Source organism: Bos indicus, chromosome 25 (genome assembly GCF_029378745.1).
Source record: "Bos indicus isolate NIAB-ARS_2022 breed Sahiwal x Tharparkar chromosome 25, NIAB-ARS_B.indTharparkar_mat_pri_1.0, whole genome shotgun sequence".
Taxonomy (NCBI): domain Eukaryota; kingdom Metazoa; phylum Chordata; class Mammalia; order Artiodactyla; family Bovidae; genus Bos; species Bos indicus.
In genome coordinates, this window is record NC_091784.1 from 22,714,173 (window position 1) to 22,733,172 (window position 19,000).

General features: G+C 43.8%; 1 protein-coding gene across 2 annotated transcripts in view; it reads left to right on the forward strand.

The window, feature by feature from the left end:
* The window catches only part of PRKCB (protein kinase C beta), a 374,732-nt gene that overhangs the window by 149,520 nt on the left and 206,212 nt on the right, over positions 1–19,000 (forward strand). For both annotated transcript variants that reach the window (XM_019987893.2, XM_019987894.2), the window contains exon 3: positions 14,612–14,694. In XM_019987893.2, the coding sequence (XP_019843452.1) occupies positions 14,612–14,694 (83 nt within the window). The remainder of the gene's footprint in view (positions 1–14,611; positions 14,695–19,000) is intronic.

Genomic DNA, 19,000 nt, shown 5'->3' on the forward strand with positions numbered 1-19,000 from the left:
TGGTCCTCCTGGTCTGAGAGCTCTAGGGCGGTATGTCTGGTGAACAAGGGATGTTGATGTTTCCTCTTAGGCCATGGCTTTTTTGTCTTGCTGCCCCCGCCTTTGGGGCATGATCAAAGCCAGGAGGCCACGGGGTCAAGAGCAGTCTCCAAGTGTTATCCAAACAAGCAGGATATTCCCAGTAGCTGTCCTGCCCAGACGCCTTCTCCCCGGGGTTATAGCAGAAGTTGGTGGCCGTGGGGGAGGGAGGACTTTCTTCTCATGAGTTTGTTTACTTCTGAGTCCTATCCTTTACCTCTTGTTGGCTCCACTGCTTTGTCTGGCTTAGTTAAATAAGTTTGGTAATGTTGTGAATGAAAGCATTCCTTTCCTGCAGTTGCTGACCCCTGTAAGGCTCTTGCTCAGTAGTGCTAGGCTGCTGCTAAAGAAATGACGTTTGCTCTTCCTTCCATCTCTTATGGGAGGAAATCACCATCATTAGAACTCTGCGAATTCCCTTTAACTCTGGGTAAATGGTTGACAGTCCATATGATGGAATAGGATGCAGTTGTGGAGACAGGATGAGGTCACTGTCTACATGTTGAGATGGCATGGGCTCCAAATGTGGTAGTTTGGGGAAATGCATGAGGAGAGTGTGCAGATCAGCAGCGCTCTGCACCATTTGAATCATCCGTTCCCAGCCTCTTAGTGTGTGCTCAGTCATTCGGTCGTGTCTGACTCTTTGCGACCCCATAGACTCCCCATGGAGCCCACCAGACTCCTTTGTCCATGGAATTCTCCAGGCAGGAATACTGGAGTGGGTTGCCATTTCCTCCACCAGGGGATCTTCCTTACCCAGGAATTGAACCTGCGTCTCTTGCATTGGCAGGTGGATTCATTACCACTAGGGCCACCTGGGAAGCCCTCCCAGCTTCTCCAGTCTTCCTCCCAATAAATCTGAATCTCTAGAGGGACTTGAGCCCTGTTTTGTTTTGAAAGCTCCAAGCGACTCAGCGTGCATCCCAGACTGAGAACCAAGGGTGTAGATTTGTAATCTTATGGATGAAACTAAAGAGGCATAGTTAAAACCAAAAAGGAAATAGAGAATTATGCTCCACATATAGGCAGGGACTCATACATGCTCACACAAATGCAGAGAATATTGCTAGAAGACTGACAAGAAATGAGAAAGAGTAGTTCCCTCTGGTAATGGGGTAGAGCCTTGTCTGTCAAACATATGCTAATCAGGAATGTTCGAATTTTAAGCCTTAAGCATGATAAACAGTTTAAAAAAGAAATCCTAACTGCGCACCTAAGGCCGGCCAGGCAGGGCTGTGAGATGACTCTGGGCTCATACAGCTTGACTGTGCTGCGGCCAGCCACCCACAGACGGGCAAATACCACCCACCACCCCGGCCACAGCTGCCTTCCTCTTGACTCAGCCGGTGAGAGTGACTTCTTGAGTGAGAGAGGTGACCAAAAGCCCAGTCATTCATTTATTCATTCACGGTCAATGTACTCATTCATATTTTTATTAAGAATCAGATGTGGGGCAGGTATGTGCCAAGCACAGGAATCTGGTCTCATCCTTATGACTATACATGAAGTGAAAGTGAAAGTGTTAGTCGCTTAGTCACATCTGACTCTTTGTGACCCCATGGACGGTAGCCCACCAGGTTCCTCTGTCCGTGGGATTCTCCAGACAAGAATACTGGTGTGGGTTGCCTTTCCCTTCTCCAGGGGATCTTTCTGATCCAGGGATGGAGCCAGTAACTGATCTTGTCCCCATTCTGTGGTTGGGGATATTTGAGCTCAGAGATAATGTGTAACCAAGGTGATAGTATTTGAATCAGGAAGACTAGCTAAAACAGAGCTTGTGAACTGGTGGGACTCAGATGTCTTTGGATGGTCAGCATGGAGTTTTCAAAAAATCCCATCTGGCAACACGGGACTAGCGCTCCCCGGGCCATTGCTGGACAGAGTTGAGTATCCCAGGGATGGGCATGTGCCGTCCAGTTCATCCCAGCCGCCCTTCCCTGCTGTATTACACCAGCCTGGCTTCACTCAGTCACACAGCCTGGCCTCTGCAGGGTTTTAAGTTTCTAACCCTTGCAATGAAGTAGGTGCATGTGTGCTATCTTTTCAGTTGTGTCTGACTCTTTGTGACCCTATGGACTGTAGCCTGACAGGCTCCTCCATCCATGGGAGTTCCTAGGCAAGAATACTGAAGTGCGTTTCCATGCCCTCCTCCAGGGGTTCTTCCTGACCCAGGGATCGAACCTGTGTCTCTTGCGTTGGCAGATGGGTGCTTTGCCGCTGAGTCACCTGGGAAGCCCAGGGAAGTAGGTAGAATGAGCCAACCATTACTTGTCCCCTGGGGCTCCCAGACTGAATTATCCTGTGGAACATGTCATTTCTACTCCAGTCTGGCCTGCGGTCTGCTGATTGGAGGACTAAGCTCTCTGCCTTTAAATTTCCTCATGGCCATCATGGGATGGACTGTTGGTAGTGAAGTATTTATGGAACAGATTTGCACAGTAGAGAATGAGTGAAGTATAGAAAAGGACAGTCATCCAGCCTGGCAGGAATGTGGGGCAGTGGAGTGAGAGGAGGCAAGAGTAAAGTTGGATGCTGGTTTCATTGTGAATGGATGCCAGCCTGTTGGATTGGAACTTTATTCTTTAGGCCAGTGCTGTCCAATAATACTTTCTACAGTGAGTGTCCAATACTGTACCTTCTAGCCACATGTGACTGTTAAGCGCTTGAAATGTGGTTAGTGTGAATGAAAAGCTGAAGTATTTTTTAAACAATGGATTGTTCACCTCATTTTTAAAAAATATATTTGTTTATTTATTTGACTGTGCCAGGTGTTAGCTGGGGCATGCCGGGTCTCTGATCCTCACTGTGGCATGCAGCATCTTTAGTTGCAGCGTGTAAGATCTAGTTCCCTGACCAGGGAGTCAAACCCAGGCCCACTGCTTTGGGAGCATGGAGCCTTAACCACCCACTTGACCACCAAGGAAGTCCCAAGAACTGAATTTTAAATTTCATTTAATTAATTCAAATTGGCATAACCCCATATCGCCTGTGGCTACCGTATTGGACAGTGTGACTTTAGATGATAAGCAGCCAGTGAGTATGTTGGAGCAGGGAGATAGTATCAAGCTGAGTTTTCAGAAGATGAATTTTTCAGAAGTGTGTAGGCTGTATGGGGTGAGGGAAGTAGGCAGAAATAATATTAATGGTGTTTAGGCTGCAGTCCATGGGGTCCTTAAGAGTCGGACACGACTGAGCAACTTCCCTTTCACTTTTCACTTTCATGCATTGGAGAAGGAAATGGCAACCCACTCCAGTATTCTTGCCTGGAGAATCCCAGGGACAGAGGAGCCTGGTGGGGTCGCACAGAGTCAGACATGACTGAAGCGACTTAGCAGCAGCAGTATATGTTAGACACTTACTTGGTCCTCACATGACCTCATTTAACCCTCACAACAACTCTGTAAGAAAAGCACTATTATTTTTTCTATTTTATAGACTAGGAAAGCAAGACACAGCAAGGTCAATGAACTTAAGGTCATAGATCTAATAAATAGTGTGGCCTGGTGTCGTGTTCAGGCAGCTTGGCTGCAGAGTTCAGACTGTAAACCTCTCTAACCTGGAAGGAAGTAAATAAACCTTCACTGAGAAACTTCCTTTGTGCCCTGATGCTGTACACTGGTACATGATGTTTCATTTAGATTTCATGGCAATCACATAACACTGATGACCTTATCTCCTCTGTGATTATGGAAGCTTTGGTTCATAGAGATGAGACATGGCAGGCTTATCAGTTTCGGGGGAAACCAGTCAAGGCTTCATTGCAAAATTCCATTTCTGAGTTACTGAGGGCAGTTAGGGTGGAATCAGTGGGGAGTGTACAGGAGGATATGGTATAAAAGGTGTTGCGAAGGAAGAATCAGTAGGATTTAGCAACTGACTGGATGGCTGGGGTGAGGAAAGCGGGGGAGGATTTCTTCTGGAACAGTGAGATGAATGACAAACACAAATGCAGCCAGGCCGTATGAGCTGAGAGTGTGTGGGCTCCAGAGGAAGACAAACCTGGTTTCAAACGTAAGCGTGGCCACTGGCTAGCTGGACGCCCTCGGGCAAGTCATTCCTCTCTGTGTATCAGCATCCCTCTTGTTAAAACACAGATCAAAACACCTTCCTCCTGGGGCCGTGATGGGGCTAAGCTGCAATAACCATGGATGTAAAAGTCCTTTGCCAACTCAAGTCCATGGTCTTGTGAGTCATGCTTCTGAATAGTAGGGAGGCTGGGTGGAGGTGGTGACCAGGCCTATCTGCCTTTGATCATGGAGATGGTTCCAGAAAGCATGGGAGGGAGCACCACCTCATCTTGGACACTGGGCAGTTTCATGCCTGTGAGTCGTCTTTGACCCAGGAGGAAAGAGGGATCCTGCACACCCATCTGAAAGCAACATTTGCACACTGATGCCTCCACCTCAAATGACCCTTTCCACCGAGCACTTTGTGTGTGTGTGTCTTGTTTGACCTTCACAACAACTTTCTAAGAGTAGATAATGTTCTATACATCTGTATCTCTTTTGCTGTCTCTCATACAGGGTTGTCGTTACCATCTTTCTAAATTCCATATATATGTGTTAGTATACTGTATTGATGTTTTTCTTTCTGGCTTACTTCACTCTGTATAATAGGCTCCAGTTTCATCCACCTCATTAGAACTGATTCAAATGTATTCTTTTATTGTAAAGTAAAAAAAATAATAGTTTAAAAAAAAGGGTAGATAATGCTATCATTCCCCTTTTGGAGGATATGGGTGCTCAGCGAGGCATAGTAATTGGGCTGATGTCTTTCAGCTTGAGGTTCATAAAATAGTGGTTCAGGGGACTTCCTTGGTGGTCCAGTGGTTAAGAATCCACCTTGTAATGCAGCGGTCACAGGTTCGATTCCTGGTCAGGGAACTAAGATCTCACATGCTATGGAGCAGCTAAGCCTGAGGGTTGCAACTACTGAGACTGTGTGCCAGAGCCTGAGCACCACAACTAGAGAGTCTGTGCGTCACAATGAAGGATCCTGCATGGCACCATGAGGATCCCACGTGCTGCAGCGAAGACCTCACACAGCCAAATAAGTAAATAAAAAAAAAATTTTTTTTTTTAAATGAAAGTTCAAACTGAGGTTCATCTGATCCAGAGGCCTGGCCTGGAAGTCTTGCAGATGGTGGATTTCTCTCTTGAGGAATGGCTGTCTGGGGGCTTCCAGAGAGAGATGAGAGCTCAGGAAGGTGCTGAAGGCCCCTCTGTCTCTTCTTCCAACACAGACATCTGCAGCAAGTGCTGGAATGAATACTTCTGGTTAGTTTGGATTCAGGGACAAAGATTGCTTCCTAAAGATGACAGTTGCCCATTTTAGACTCTAGTGAGAATAGGGTACAAGAGATGGATCGACTCCAAAGAGAGAAAATAAAAATTTAACAACTTGATCTAGTTTCCTCTGGATACAACAAATGAATTGTAATGGTTAGAGCTGGGCATTTGTGGGTGGGTGCAGTATGAGGCAGAGTTGGGGTCCCATTGCTTCCTGGGGGCAGATACTCCAGAGAGGTCTCTTGGGCTTTTGTCTGTAGTCTTCTGCTTCTGGGATCATCCAAGTATTTCTGATCCTTGGCTGGTATAGTGGTTTCCTATTGCTAGAATAACAAATTACCACACACTTAATGGCTTAAAATAACAGATTTATTACCTTATAGCTCTGGAGGTCAAGAGTCTGAAAATGGGTCTCATGAGGCTAACATCAAGACAGCAGGATGCCAAGATGTCAGCAGGACGTCATTCCTTCTGGAGCCTCTGGGGACCGTCTGTTCTTTGCCTTTTCTAGCTTCTAGACACCATCCACATTTCTGGGAGTGTGTTCCTTTCCAGCAGTAGCATCACTCCAGCCTCTGCTTTTGTAGTCGTACCTCCTTCTCTGACTCTGACCCTCATACCTCCTTCTAATAAGGATCCAGTGGCTAAGACTCCATGCTCCCAGTGCAGGCGGCCTGGGCATTCAATCTCTGGTCAGGGAACTAGATCCCACATGCCACAACTAAGAGTTTACATGCTAAACGCAAAGATCTCACATGCCACAGTGAAGATCGAAGATCCTGCATGCTGCAACTAAGACTCAGCACAGCCAAGTAAATAAATTTTGAGGAAAAAAAGAAAAAAGTATTCTTTTTAAAAAAAGGACTCTTGTAATTGCATTAAACTCACCAGGATGTGTTAGTGTTATTCTCTCAGTCGTGTCTGACTCTTTGAGACCCCATGTACTATAGCCTGCCAGTCTCCTCTGTCCATGGAATTCTCCAGGCAAGAGTACTGGAGTGGGTAGCCATTCCCTTGTCTAGGGGATCTTCCTGACCCAGGGATTGAAACCGGGTCTCCCACATTGCATGCAGATTCTTCACTGTCTGAGCCACCATTCACACAGTCCAGGGATTAGAATGTGGACGTCTTTGGTGAGGCTGGGGGAAGACGTTATTCTACCTGTAGGCCTATGACTCTCATGATTTTAATGTAATGGGAGGATTGGAGATAAATGGTGCTTGGAATCTTAATCTCTTCCTCTGTGGGAGCCAAGTAGCAGTTCACTGCCCCCTGTTCTAAAAATTCAGTTTATTTATTTGTGGTTCTGCTGGGTCTTCATTGCTATGCTGACTTTGCTGTAGTTGCAGAGAGCGGTGGCTACGCTTTAGCTGTGGTTGCATGGCCTTCTCAGGGCAGTGGCTTCTCTTGTTGCAAGGCGTGGGCTCTAGAGCACAGGCTCAGTAGCTGTGGTGTATGGGTCTAGTTTCCCTGCAGCATGTGGGATCTTCCCAGACCAGGGGTCGAACTCTTGTCTCCTGCATTGGCAGGTGGTTTCTTTACCACTGAGCCACCAGGGACGTCCAGCAGTTTCCCCTTTTAAAATAGGTCTTGCATACATTCTCCCACCTGACACTCAGACATTTTCAGTGCTTGTCTGGTACATATACATTTGGGTTTGAGACTGCATCATGTAGTCCTAATAAAGCATGACAACGGTTAGATTCAGAAGGCTGTAGGCTGCAGGCTTCTAACCTCTATGGAGCAAAGAGTTGTTGCGTAAATCGTGAAGCATCTAGGAATTCTTGGTTCTTACCAGGTACCTGTTTGAAAGCAGGACCTAGAACGTGTTTCAGCAGTTTCTGTGAATGTTGGCTCTTCTTTAAGAAAAGCTAGTCTTACCCTGAATTTGCCAAACGAAATGAGGGGGTGTTTATTTGTATCACAAAAGGATTTAGTTTGTTTCTTTAAATAGCCTAAGCCCTACTCCTTTTCTTTGAAGTGTTTTAGTTAATGGGAAATTTGATTTGCAGAACTTTTTAGAAACACGATGTGTAAAGTAAATACCTGTGCTAGAAGCTCATCGACTTTTCAGCCTGTTCCCAGCTTCTCTGTAGAGCATGCTGGGGCACAGCCAAGTCCCTTGGCATACTGAGTCCAGCAAGGTGGAAGTAGATTGTTTATTTTCGTGGCTAATTGGAAGGCTGGCAGGAGAGACCTTGTCAATGATTGACCTAGTCCTACACTTGACTGTGGTGGCAGAATGTGGAAGGCCAGCCGGGAGCTATAGCTAGCATTACGTTGATTGGGTTTTCTTCTTTTTGTGTGGCTGATAATGCCCATTCTTTGTGGATTCACTCACCGAATATTTGTTTACTCAATATATGCCAGGACATGTGGTAGACACTAGGAAGCTAGAGATGAGCTTCCCTCAAAGAGAGTAAGGATAGATAAGACCTTAACTGATATTTTAGATATTTTGAAGAAGGGCTCTAGGCTAAAGTAATTGCTTATCAGTGGTGAGCTGGGGGGAGAGGAACTTTCCTAAACATTTCTGGGTTAAGGGAGAAGTGAAAACTTCAGTAATAGGCCAATTAGAAACTTACAACAATGATGGCAGTATGAAGCATAGGAAGTGGTCAAAGCTGTGCTCGAAAGTTTTTAGCCTTGAAATGTTAAACTTTTAATGAAGAAGAATGGGAAGAAATTAGCTGAGCAGTCAGTTCAAGAAGCTTTAAAATGAATAATGAATAATAGCAGGAGACATTTGTTGCATACTCGGAGAAGGCAATGGCACCCCACTCTAGTACTCTTGCCTGGAAAATCCCATGGATGGAGAAGCCTGGTCGGCTTCAGTCCATGGGGTTGCTGAGTCAGACACGACTGAGCGACTTCACTTTCACTTTTCACTTTGATGCATTGGTGAAGGAAATGGCAACCCACTCCAGTACTCTTGCCTGGAGAATCCCAGGGACGGCGGAGCCTGGTGGGCTGCCGTCTATGGGGTCACACAGAGTCGAACACGACTGATGTGACTTAGCAGCAGCAGCAGCATGGTATGTTAGGCTAAGTTCTGAGCATGGATTATTTCATTTAATTCTGACAATACTGCTGTGATATGAGTATTATTACTATTATCACCATCATTTTTCAGAAAGAAAACTGAAGCACAGGTAGATAAGATAATGTGCCTAAACATTATAGTTTGCAAATGTTGAAAGTGAAAGTGAAGTCACTCAGTTGTGTCCGACTCTTTGCGACCCATGGACTGTGGCCCACAAAGCTCCTCCATCCATGGGATTCTCCAGGCAAGAATATTGGAGTGGGAAAGCAGCATCAAAACCTGGCCATCTGACTCCAGAATTCATACTTGCAACCCAATAAATAATACAAGAACAAGTACACATAAAATAAGTAGGACAAATAGCAGTAAAACTAACAAGTAAGAAAGAAACAGTAGAATTGATAAGTATATCCATCATTTGCTTCTTTAAAATGAAAGAATAATAAAATGGACACTAAGGAAGACAAACCTCTGAAAAAAAATAAAGAGAGAGAGACTCCCCAACAATATAATAGACGAAAGCTTGAGAAAGGGCCTGGCACCATCCCAGATAAGATGATGCAGTTGAAACACACAGAGGAGACCACTGTGGATCATTCCAAAGGAAAATATAAATTCCCAAAGTTAGTTTGAGAAGAGCGTGAGGGAGAAATAAAGCCGGTAAAAGCTCTAAGCTGGATAGGACTGTTTGCTCGTCATCCCTTTTATTCCACATTGCTCTGGGAATTTTACATATGGACATATAAAGGGAAACACAAGAGGCATATCTATCAGGGAGGAGGAAAGAAAAATGTTATTACTGGGGATAACATGATTCTCTACCTGGAAAACTCAAAGGAAGCAACTGAAATCCCACAGCAACTCTCATGAATTTTAAAAATACTTAGAGAATAAATACTCTGAAAATTTATTGCTTTCCTATTTGTAAATGATAACCACTCGGCAAACAAAATGGAAAAGATGTCAAAATCACAATAGCAGAGAAGTAGGACTTCTCAGATAATACGAAGTTATAAATATGTAGAACTATAGAGAAAAGTGGGCTTCCCAGGTGGCACTAGTGGTAAAGAATCCAGCTGCCAATTCAGGAGACATAAGAGACATGGATTTGATCCCTGGATTGGGAAGATCCCCTGGAGGTCATGGCAACCCACTCTAGTATTTTTGCACAGAGAATTCCGTGGACAGAGGAGCCTGGAGGGCTACAGAATCCATAGGGTTGCAAAGAATCGGACACGACTGAAGCAACTTAGCACGCACACATTCATAGAGAAAATTAAATACTGGGATACATAAAATAAAATTTTAGCAAGGGGGCACTCTATTCCTGATAGAAGTACTCATTGTTATGCAAGTGTCAATTATCAAAGTCCCAATAAATTTTTTTCTGGGGGTGAGGGTAGGGAGTTGACTAAATACAATAAAAATTCCATTGGTATTTTTAAAAGCTTGATAAACTGATTCTGAAGTTCACTTGGAACTTGGAATGATTGCCAGTAGAATGTTGAAAATAAGGATAATGAAAGAAGACTTGCCCTGCCAAGATATAACATATTATAAAGCTACTATAATTAAATCCCATATTTCTTTATTATAAGACAGATCAGTGGAACAGAACTGCAGGCCCAAAGACAGACCCCAGTGTATATAATTATTTAGTACATAATTAGGTTGGCGTTTGAAATCAGTGATGAGGGGATGAATTATTCAATAAAAGATGCTGGCACAATTGATTACCTATTTGGGGAAAAAAATGGCTAGTTAAATTCCCATGTCATTTCAGATACAAAAAAAATTACAAATCGATGGAAGTTTAAAGTGCATATGATGCCAGATAAAAGTAAAGAGAAAAGAATGGTATAGATAGGAATTTGGATCATATGGGAAGGCCTTTTGAAATGTAGTTGGACTAAGTTTTCTTTGTCCAGTTTTTTTTCTTTTGGTAGTCTGCAAGTTATTCTTGTTAGCACACTATTTCAGCTTCAGTCAGTTCAGTTCAGTCACTCAGTCGTGTCCAGCTCTTTGCGACCCCATTAATTGCAGCACGCCAGGCCTCCCTGTCCATCACCAACTCCCGGAGTTCACTGAGACTCACGTCCATCGAGTCAGTGATGCCATTCAGCCATCTCATCCTGTCGTCCCCTTCTCCTCCAGCCCCCAGTCCCTCCCAGTATCAGAGTCTTTTCCAATGAGTTAACTCTTCACATGAGGTGAAAATGCAGTTTCTCCATACCTATTAACTCTTGAGGAATAAGACAAGGATCTTAGCATGTTGCAACTTTGTAGTCTTTTTCCCGTCCTTGTCTCTTAAGACTTGTCCCCCAACCCTCACCTTGCTTTTCTCTTTGTTCTTTCACCACTGTTTTATGCCTCTTTTATTCATTTTGTTGGTTTTTTTTTGTGGAGTGTATATTCTCTATTACTTCTTTGTGGGAAGTAAAATTTCCAAGTTCTTGTATTTTGGAAATGTCTTTATTTTGTTCTTTCACTTGAATGCTCGTTTGACTGTGTATGGGATTTTAGGTTCAAATGACTTTTCCTAAACCTTTGAAAATGTTGCTCCATTGTATTCTATTTTTTTTTAGTTTTTAAAAAATTATTGCCACAATCAATTTAGTTAAATTTTTTAAAGATTTTTTTTATGGGGACCATTTTAAAAGTCTTTATTGAATTTGTTACAGTATTGCTTCTGTCTTATGGTTTGGTCTTTTGGCCGCGAGGCATGTGGAATCTCAGCTCCCTAATCAGAGATCGAACTCACCCCCCTGCATTAGAAGGCGAACTCTTAACTGTTGGAAGTGCCTCCATTGTATCCTAGAATGCAGAGTTGCAGATGAGAAATCTGATGTTAAAATTATTTTTGTTCCTTTGTCAGTAACTTTCCCGTCTTCTCTTCCTTTCCTTGCTGGACACGTCCTCACAGTGATATCTCAGTCAGTTCAGTTCAGTCGCTCAGTTGTGTCCGACTCTTTGCGACCCCATGAATCGCAGCACGCCAGGCCTCCCTGTCCATCACCAACTCCTGGAGTTCACTGAGACTCACGTCCATCGAGTCAGTGATGCCATCCAGCCATCTCATCCTCTGTCGTCCCCTTCTCCTCTTGCCCCCAATCCCTCCCAGCATCAGAGTCTTTTCCAATGAGTCAACTCTTTTCATGAGGTGGCCAAAGTACTGGAGTTTCAGCTTTAGCATCATTCCTTCCAAAGAATACCCAGGACTGGTCTCCTTTAGAATGGACTGGTTGGATCTCCTTATAGTCCAAGGGACTCTCAAGAGTCTTCTCCAACACCACAGTTCAAAAGCATCAATTCTTCTGTGCTCAACGTTCTTCACAGTCCAACTCTCACATCCATACATGACCATTGGAAAAACCATAGCCTTGACTAGACGGACCTTTGTTGGCAAAGTAATGTCTCTGCTTTTGAATATGCTATCTAGGTTGGTCATAACTTTCCTTCCAAGGAGCCTTGGTAATTCTCACTGTTAGTCATTTTTCTTTTTATTCGTATCTGTTGACACTTGATAGTTTCTTTCAATTTCATGGCTCAAATTCTTCTTAATCTTTAGAGAATTTCCTTTCATTTTCTTCAATTACACCTTCTTTACTTTTCTTTCTGTTCTTTCCTGAACATCCTTCTGTATAGATATTAGAATTTTGAGATCTATCCTACATGTTTTGAGTCATTTCTTTTATTCTTTCTTGCCTTTTTTTTTTTTTGCAAAATTCTGGGGAAATCACTCAAATTAGACTTCCAATTTGCTAAGTTCCTCTTTAGTTGTTCTCCACTTTGTATCAGCCCAACCACTGACTTTCCAGTTTGGGCAATCATATTTTTCATTTCCCGATCTTTGTTTTTCTTTGACTCTTTGTTTCAAAATGAAAGTAGGCTTATTTCCCTTGATATTATGTAATTAGCATATACTCTTTTGTCAGCATTTCAAACAATATGTATGTAAGGTTGTCAGTAAAAATAATCTGTAGTCCTATTGCCCAGTGATAACCATCACTGGCATTTTTTGGCCACTGCTCATGTATTACTCATGTAGGGCTTCCCTGGTGGCTCAGATGGTAAAGTGCCTGTCTGCAATGTGGGAGACCCGGGTTCGATCCCTGGGTTGGGAAGATCCCCTGGGGAAGGAGATGGCAGCCCACTCCACTACTCTTGCCTAGAAAATCCCATGGACAGAGGAACCTGGTATGCTACAGTCCATGGGGTAACAAAGAGTCGGGCATGACTGAGAGACTTCACTTTCACTTTCATATGTTACTCTCAACATTCACAGACTTATAGGCACAGAGGACTTCCCTACTCACAACAAACTTATATATGCTGTTTGACACAGATGTCTTTATACAAAGCATATATTACAAAATGCAATAAATCATAACAGAAAAAGGAGAAAGAAATTGACCCCTTTGGAACTCTTCTTTTTAGCTTTGCCATCTTGTGGAATCTTGGTTCCCTGAGCAGGGATTGAACCTGAGTCCGCGGCAGTGGAGCCACAGGGTCCTAACCACTGGGCTGCTGGGGAATTATCCCCAGGTTCACTAATAATCAGTCAAGACTAATGTTTCTTTCCCATCTATTACCCTTTCTGTCTCCTTTCTGTCATGTTGAATTATTTTGAATTGAATCACTTTATTCATAAAGATTATAGGATGTATCCTTAGAAGTAAGAATAACAAAAAAATCATAATACCCTTATTATATAAAAAATTATAATTCCCTAATACCAATAACAAAAATTCCCTCATATTTTCAAAAAATCAGCCATTCATTTTTCTGATTATCTCACAATTATTAAAAAACTGTTAGTTCATTTAAATTAGGACCCAAACAACATCTACATATTGTGTTTAGTTAACACCTTCTTAAAATCTCTGTATTATGTTCCTCCTCTGCCCTGCTATTTTCCTCCTGCAGTTTTTAATTTTTGTTCATTTATTGTTGGTGTTTTGAGCAGTTTTAGGCATATAGAAAAACTAAAATACAGTTTCTGTACATTCCCTCAACTTCATTTCCACCCTAGTTCCCCCTATTATTAACGTTTGCGAGTGACATAAATCAGAAAGAGAAAGAGAAATACCATGTTAACTCACTTGTATGTGGGATCTTAAAAAAAAAAAAGGAAACCCAAAACACCAAAACCAAGAAGTGAACTTGTGGGTACAGAGAACAGATTGGTGGTTGCCAGAGATTAGGGTCGGGAGCGGGTGACATGGATGAAAGTGGTCAAAATAAATAAGTTCAGGGGATGCAATAAATAGCATGGTGACTATAGTTAGTAGTACTGTAGTGTATCTTTGGGCTTCCCTGGGGGCTCAATGGTGAAGAATGTGCCTGCCAATGCAGGAGATGTGTTCCATCCCTGGGTTGGGAAGATCCGCTGGAGGAGGGCATGGAAACCCGCTCGAGTGTTCTTACTGGGAAATCCCACAGACAGAGGAGCCTGGCGACCTACTGTCCACGGGGTTGCAGAAGAGCCGGACACAACGACTGAGCATGTAGTGTATATTTGGAAGTCACTAAGAGAGTAAATCTTAAAAAATCTTATCACAAGAAAAAAATTTACAACTATGTGTGGTGATGGATATTCATGACTTAGAGTGATGATCATTTATAAATGTATATATGGAATCATTATGTTTTACACCTGAACCTAATATAAGATTATATCAATTATATCTCAATTAAAACATGAAGAGAACTGTATTTGATACCCTATTATAAGTCATAATGGAAAATAATATTAAACAATGTGAAAAAATGAAATAACATGCCTTAGAGTGTTGTTAGGAATATTAAGTGAATTAATATGTGGAAAGCACTTTTAAAGAATCTTGCATTAGTGTGGTACATTTGTTACAATTGATGGGCCAATATTGATACATGGTTATTAACTAAAAGCCATTGTTTATCCTAGGGTTCACTTTTTGTGTTGTAGATTCTCTAAGTGTAGTTGTCAGTACTATTTCATCCATAGTAGTCAACATAATTAGTAATTTGCAAGTTGTAACACCGGTGTACCCAGGAGTTTGACTTCAATAGAAGACAAGTGGCAGAAACTGAAGGCATTGTTTATCTGATTATAAAGCCTTTGAGTATAAAGTTCAGGCCTAATGTGTCTTCCTCTTCCCCTCCCTTCCTGTTCTCCACTTCCCCTCTCCCTTCCCTCCTACCCTCATTTTCTCTTTTGCAGTCTGCTGTTTTGTCGTGCACAAGCGGTGCCATGAATTTGTCACCTTCTCCTGCCCGGGCGCTGACAAGGGCCCAGCCTCTGACGTAAGTAACAGGCGCTGGTCACCTCTCTCTGTCCATAGTCAGTGCATCCTTTTGGGTGACTGTGAGTATACTGAGACAAAAAGTCAGGATGTCACGGTCCCTACGGCCTCTGAGACTATTTTCATCTTAATGCGAAAAAAAACCAAAACATTTTGAGAGGGGTGCATGACTTCAAGAAACCAGTTTCCCTTCTATGATTTAGCACAATGTCTTCATCTTTATGGCTGAGGCATGGGGTTGATGAGCAAGGGTTAAATTGTGAACTCTTTGTCAGGGCCCCAGAATTAGGAGGAAGTGAGATTTTCCTGCTCCGTTTAACCCAAACTGTGATTACTGTTGAGGGATAAGGGATGCTCCTGGGTAAAACTGGCAAATAAACTGTTTTGATCATTATTGCTTTATTTTAATATGGTTTGAAAAATGTATCTAGTAGTGGTTTGTCATTTATGGTGAGGATTTAAAATTTCCTACATAAGTAAAGGTGTTTAGAGTTAAACAAAAGATAGGGCTTCCTTGTGGCTCAGCTGGTAAAGAATTCACCCACAGTGTGGGAGACCTGGGTTTGATCCCTGGGTTGGGAAGATCCCCTGGAGAAGGGAAAGGCTACCCAGTATTCTGGCCTGGCGAATGCCATGAACTGTATAGTCCATGGGGTCAGAGAGAGTCAGACATGACTGAGTGACTTTCATTTTCACTTTCCTTTCAAAAGATAGGGACTTCCCTGGCAGTCCAGTGGTTAAGAATTCACACTTGCAGTGCAGGGGGTACAGGTTTAATCCCTGGTTGGGGAACTAAGATCCCATATGCTGTGTGGTATGGCCAAAAATAAATAAATAAAAATTGAAAAAGATAAACTGACTTAAGGAAAATATTAAGTGAATGACAGCCTGAGTGCTGTGTATGAGTGCTCTGTGGCTAAAGTCTTGGTACAAGTTTACCTAAAGTTTGAGGTACATGTGGATCGCCTATCCAACAGCCATTCCTCACCCTCACTCTTCTTTCTGGCAAAGGCCACCTCTTAGTATAAAGCTGAAGATGCCTGCTGCTTGCTTTCACAGGCTCCTTTGTAGCTAGTGAATGAGCACGTGACCCAGTTCTGCTCAGTGGGACCCGAGGGGAAGTCTGAGCAGGGCTTCTAGGAAAGACATTCCTTTCTGATAAAGGAAGATACTCCTTTCTTTGTTCTGGTGGACATTTTTGAGTGGGCACATAATGAATGCATGGAGTTGTGGCAACCCTTAGGGTCAATGAGAAAGCTATGACTGACATCCTGAGCATGGCCGAGTGGAAGAGTTAAAGGAACCTGGGTCATGGATGACGTTGATGAACTGCTGAGCCAACGCTGAGTTCTCTTATGCTCAGACTGTGTATGTGAGATAAGAAGCACCTCTTACTGGTAAAGTAAGGGTATTCTTTTCCATGCAGCTGAAACCGTCCTGGCCCTTCCACCACGCACGCAGTGCTGTTGGCCCAGTCATGAACTCTTAAGTCTGTCACCCCAGTTCTCTTATTTTGTTCCTGCTTTGGTTCACCTTCCTGGAATTTTCCCCACTGGCTTTGTCTCCCACTGGTCTTGTCTTGATCACTTAGAGTGGACAGCTGATCTCAGCTTGCTCAAAGTGGGTAGTCACTACCTTCTGTTGTTGCATGTGCTCTTGCTAGCCTTCTAAAAGTGGTCATCTGCCATTTTGCTGCAGATCAGGGGCAGGCCATGCACACTCTAGAGCTGATACTGCCGTTATTTTGCAGACTGTGCTATTTGGGTTTAGGAACTCCAGGCAACAGAGAACAACCAAAACCCTCACAGGCCTATTTGCAGAGACGAGGATGGGACCATTCTTCATGTTCTCTCAGATCACATTCCCTGACCCTTTTAGTGCAGTTCCTTCCCGTGTACCCAGGAGAGAAGGTAAGTTTGGGGGACAGCCTGCTTCCATTATGCAGCTCTGAATGTTCATGCAGATCGAGGCGTGATGCTCAGAAAGCAGCCAGGAGGATGCTGTTTCCCATAGCCCTTCTTTATTCCTTGGCTTTTTATGTTGCCTGAGGGAGAAGGAGCTCAAACTATTTTATGTGGAAAGGGAAATTTTGGTCCCTGAAACTGAAAAGCTCGACCCAGTGAATCAAGGTGCTGAAATGAGATCTTCAGGGATCTCTTTCTCCAGTTCTTGGCTCAGTTTTCTTCTGGTTTCTTCTGTTTTCTTCTGGTTTCTGTTTCAAGAAGGCTTTTCTCCTATGGGAGCATGTTGGCCGTGGTACCTTTAGTCTTCATGTCTTGTCAGTGCTGCAGTTCTAGAGACAAGAGCTAACGTCTCAGTAAATCCTGGGCCATATGTGACTGAGGATGGTTATGCTGATTGGCACGCCTGGTATGGTCTTACCCCTGGAGAGGTCTGAGAGTGGGAGAGAGGTGATCGGTCCCTTGAAGGAAAATGAGAGAAGCGGTATTGTGTACTGGTTAAAATCACACTATGGATGGAGCCAGCATTTCGAGGCTCAGGTATGCTTGACCTTGGGCAAAGTACTTCAGTGCATTTATGCTTTAGATTGCTCAATTGGAAATGAATAAAGCAGTTGTCCCTACCTGATAACCTTGGTCGGAATATCTGGTGTGTATGTTTAGGACAGTGTCTGGTACATACTGAAGATGATAATGACAATGGTAATGAATAACAGTGAATGTGTGCTGGGTAGACAACGAGGACAGATGTCTACCAGGGAAGTCTGTTGAATGAATAGGTCCTCTGCCTGCCACCTGGCAGTTGTCCTTCCTAGGCATGTGTAGGCACCATAAGTTGTAGGAGACCCTGCTCTGTGTGAATGGAACAGTGTAGTCATTCATTGCCTTGGGCATGGGGAGAGCAGGTAGTCCTCCCTACAGCTGGCATGCATAGATTTGGCAGCCAATCTCTGGACACAGTTCCAAGAAGGCCAGTTGGCACCAAGGATGATGAATTGGTCCAGACTCCTGAACTGGGTTGACTTTGTTCATTGACCTTTTTCTGTCCATGGTTGGAGACATGATTAAATATCTGACCACACCTGTTCACCTACCTGGCCAGGCTCTCTGAGGCTCATGCAGATCAGGAGGGGTGCCCTCCTCTTGTATGACCTTGGAGGAGCAGGTATGCAGCGAGCTCATGGACTAGAAAAGTGCTGCCTCCATTTGTGAGAAAGGAATTGTCCTTGTTGTCTTCTGCCCTCTGCTATTCCAAGTCCAACCTGAGCTGAGGAATATTCTGGGTATTAGTAGATCTTTGTGTGGTTGGCAGCCTTCTAGATCTCTATCATGGCATATTAGGCTACCTGATGGGAATTTTATGAATCAAGCTCTGTCCCAGTGAACCCAGCTACTGACCCAACCATTCAATGCCAATGGGAATAGACAGTACATATGGGCACCCACCACTGGGGGACCTCAAAACATGGCAGAGTTCCTGGGTGCTACGTCTGATCATCTGTAGGGATCCTACTGGTTCTGAGATCTTCTCAGAATTAGAAAGAGAAGCTTGTCTCTGAGGGCTTGGACTAGGATAAGTCAAGTGCAGGACTTGCCCTGGGCACAAAGATTAAGGGATTCTTGCTTGTGTCTGCCTGGTGGCTGGATGATCTAGGCTGGCCCCATTCACATGACTGGCAGCGAGCTGGCTGTGGGCCTAGGTGCCTTGATTCTTCTCCACATGGCTTCTCATCCTCCAGCTGACCAGCTCTGGTTTGTTCACATGGTGGTTTCAGGGTTCTAAGAAGAGCACATCCCAATGCATCAGTGCTTTTCCAGCTCATGCATCATGTCTGACAATGTCCCCCTGGACCAAGTAGTCTCATGTTATTCTTCAGTAGCTCAGTCGTGTCCGACTCTTTGTGACCCCATGAACTGTAGTCTGCAGGTTCCTCTGTCCATGGTGTTCTCCCAGCAAGAATACTGGAGTGGATTGCCATTTTCTACTCCAAGGGATCTTCCTGGACCAGGGATCAAATCTGTGTCTCCTGCATTGGCAGGCAGATTCTTTACCACTGAACCACCAGGGAAGCCCCCCAAGTAGTCTCATGGCCAAGCCCAAATTCAAGTGGTAAAGAAATAGACCACTCATCATGGGAGGGGAAAGAATCTCTGGTCAAGCTACTGCAGATCCTGTTGACTCAGGGGGTCACTGTGGAACAGAATCCCTGGAGGCCATCACACTGGGCTTCATAAAGGACTCTCAGGTCTCACTGTGGTTCAGAGAGTCAGACGGCCTCAGTAGGACAACAGGCCTCTTGTATTCCCTGCCCCAGCTCCCTGAGTGACTTAGCCTCCTCCAATGAC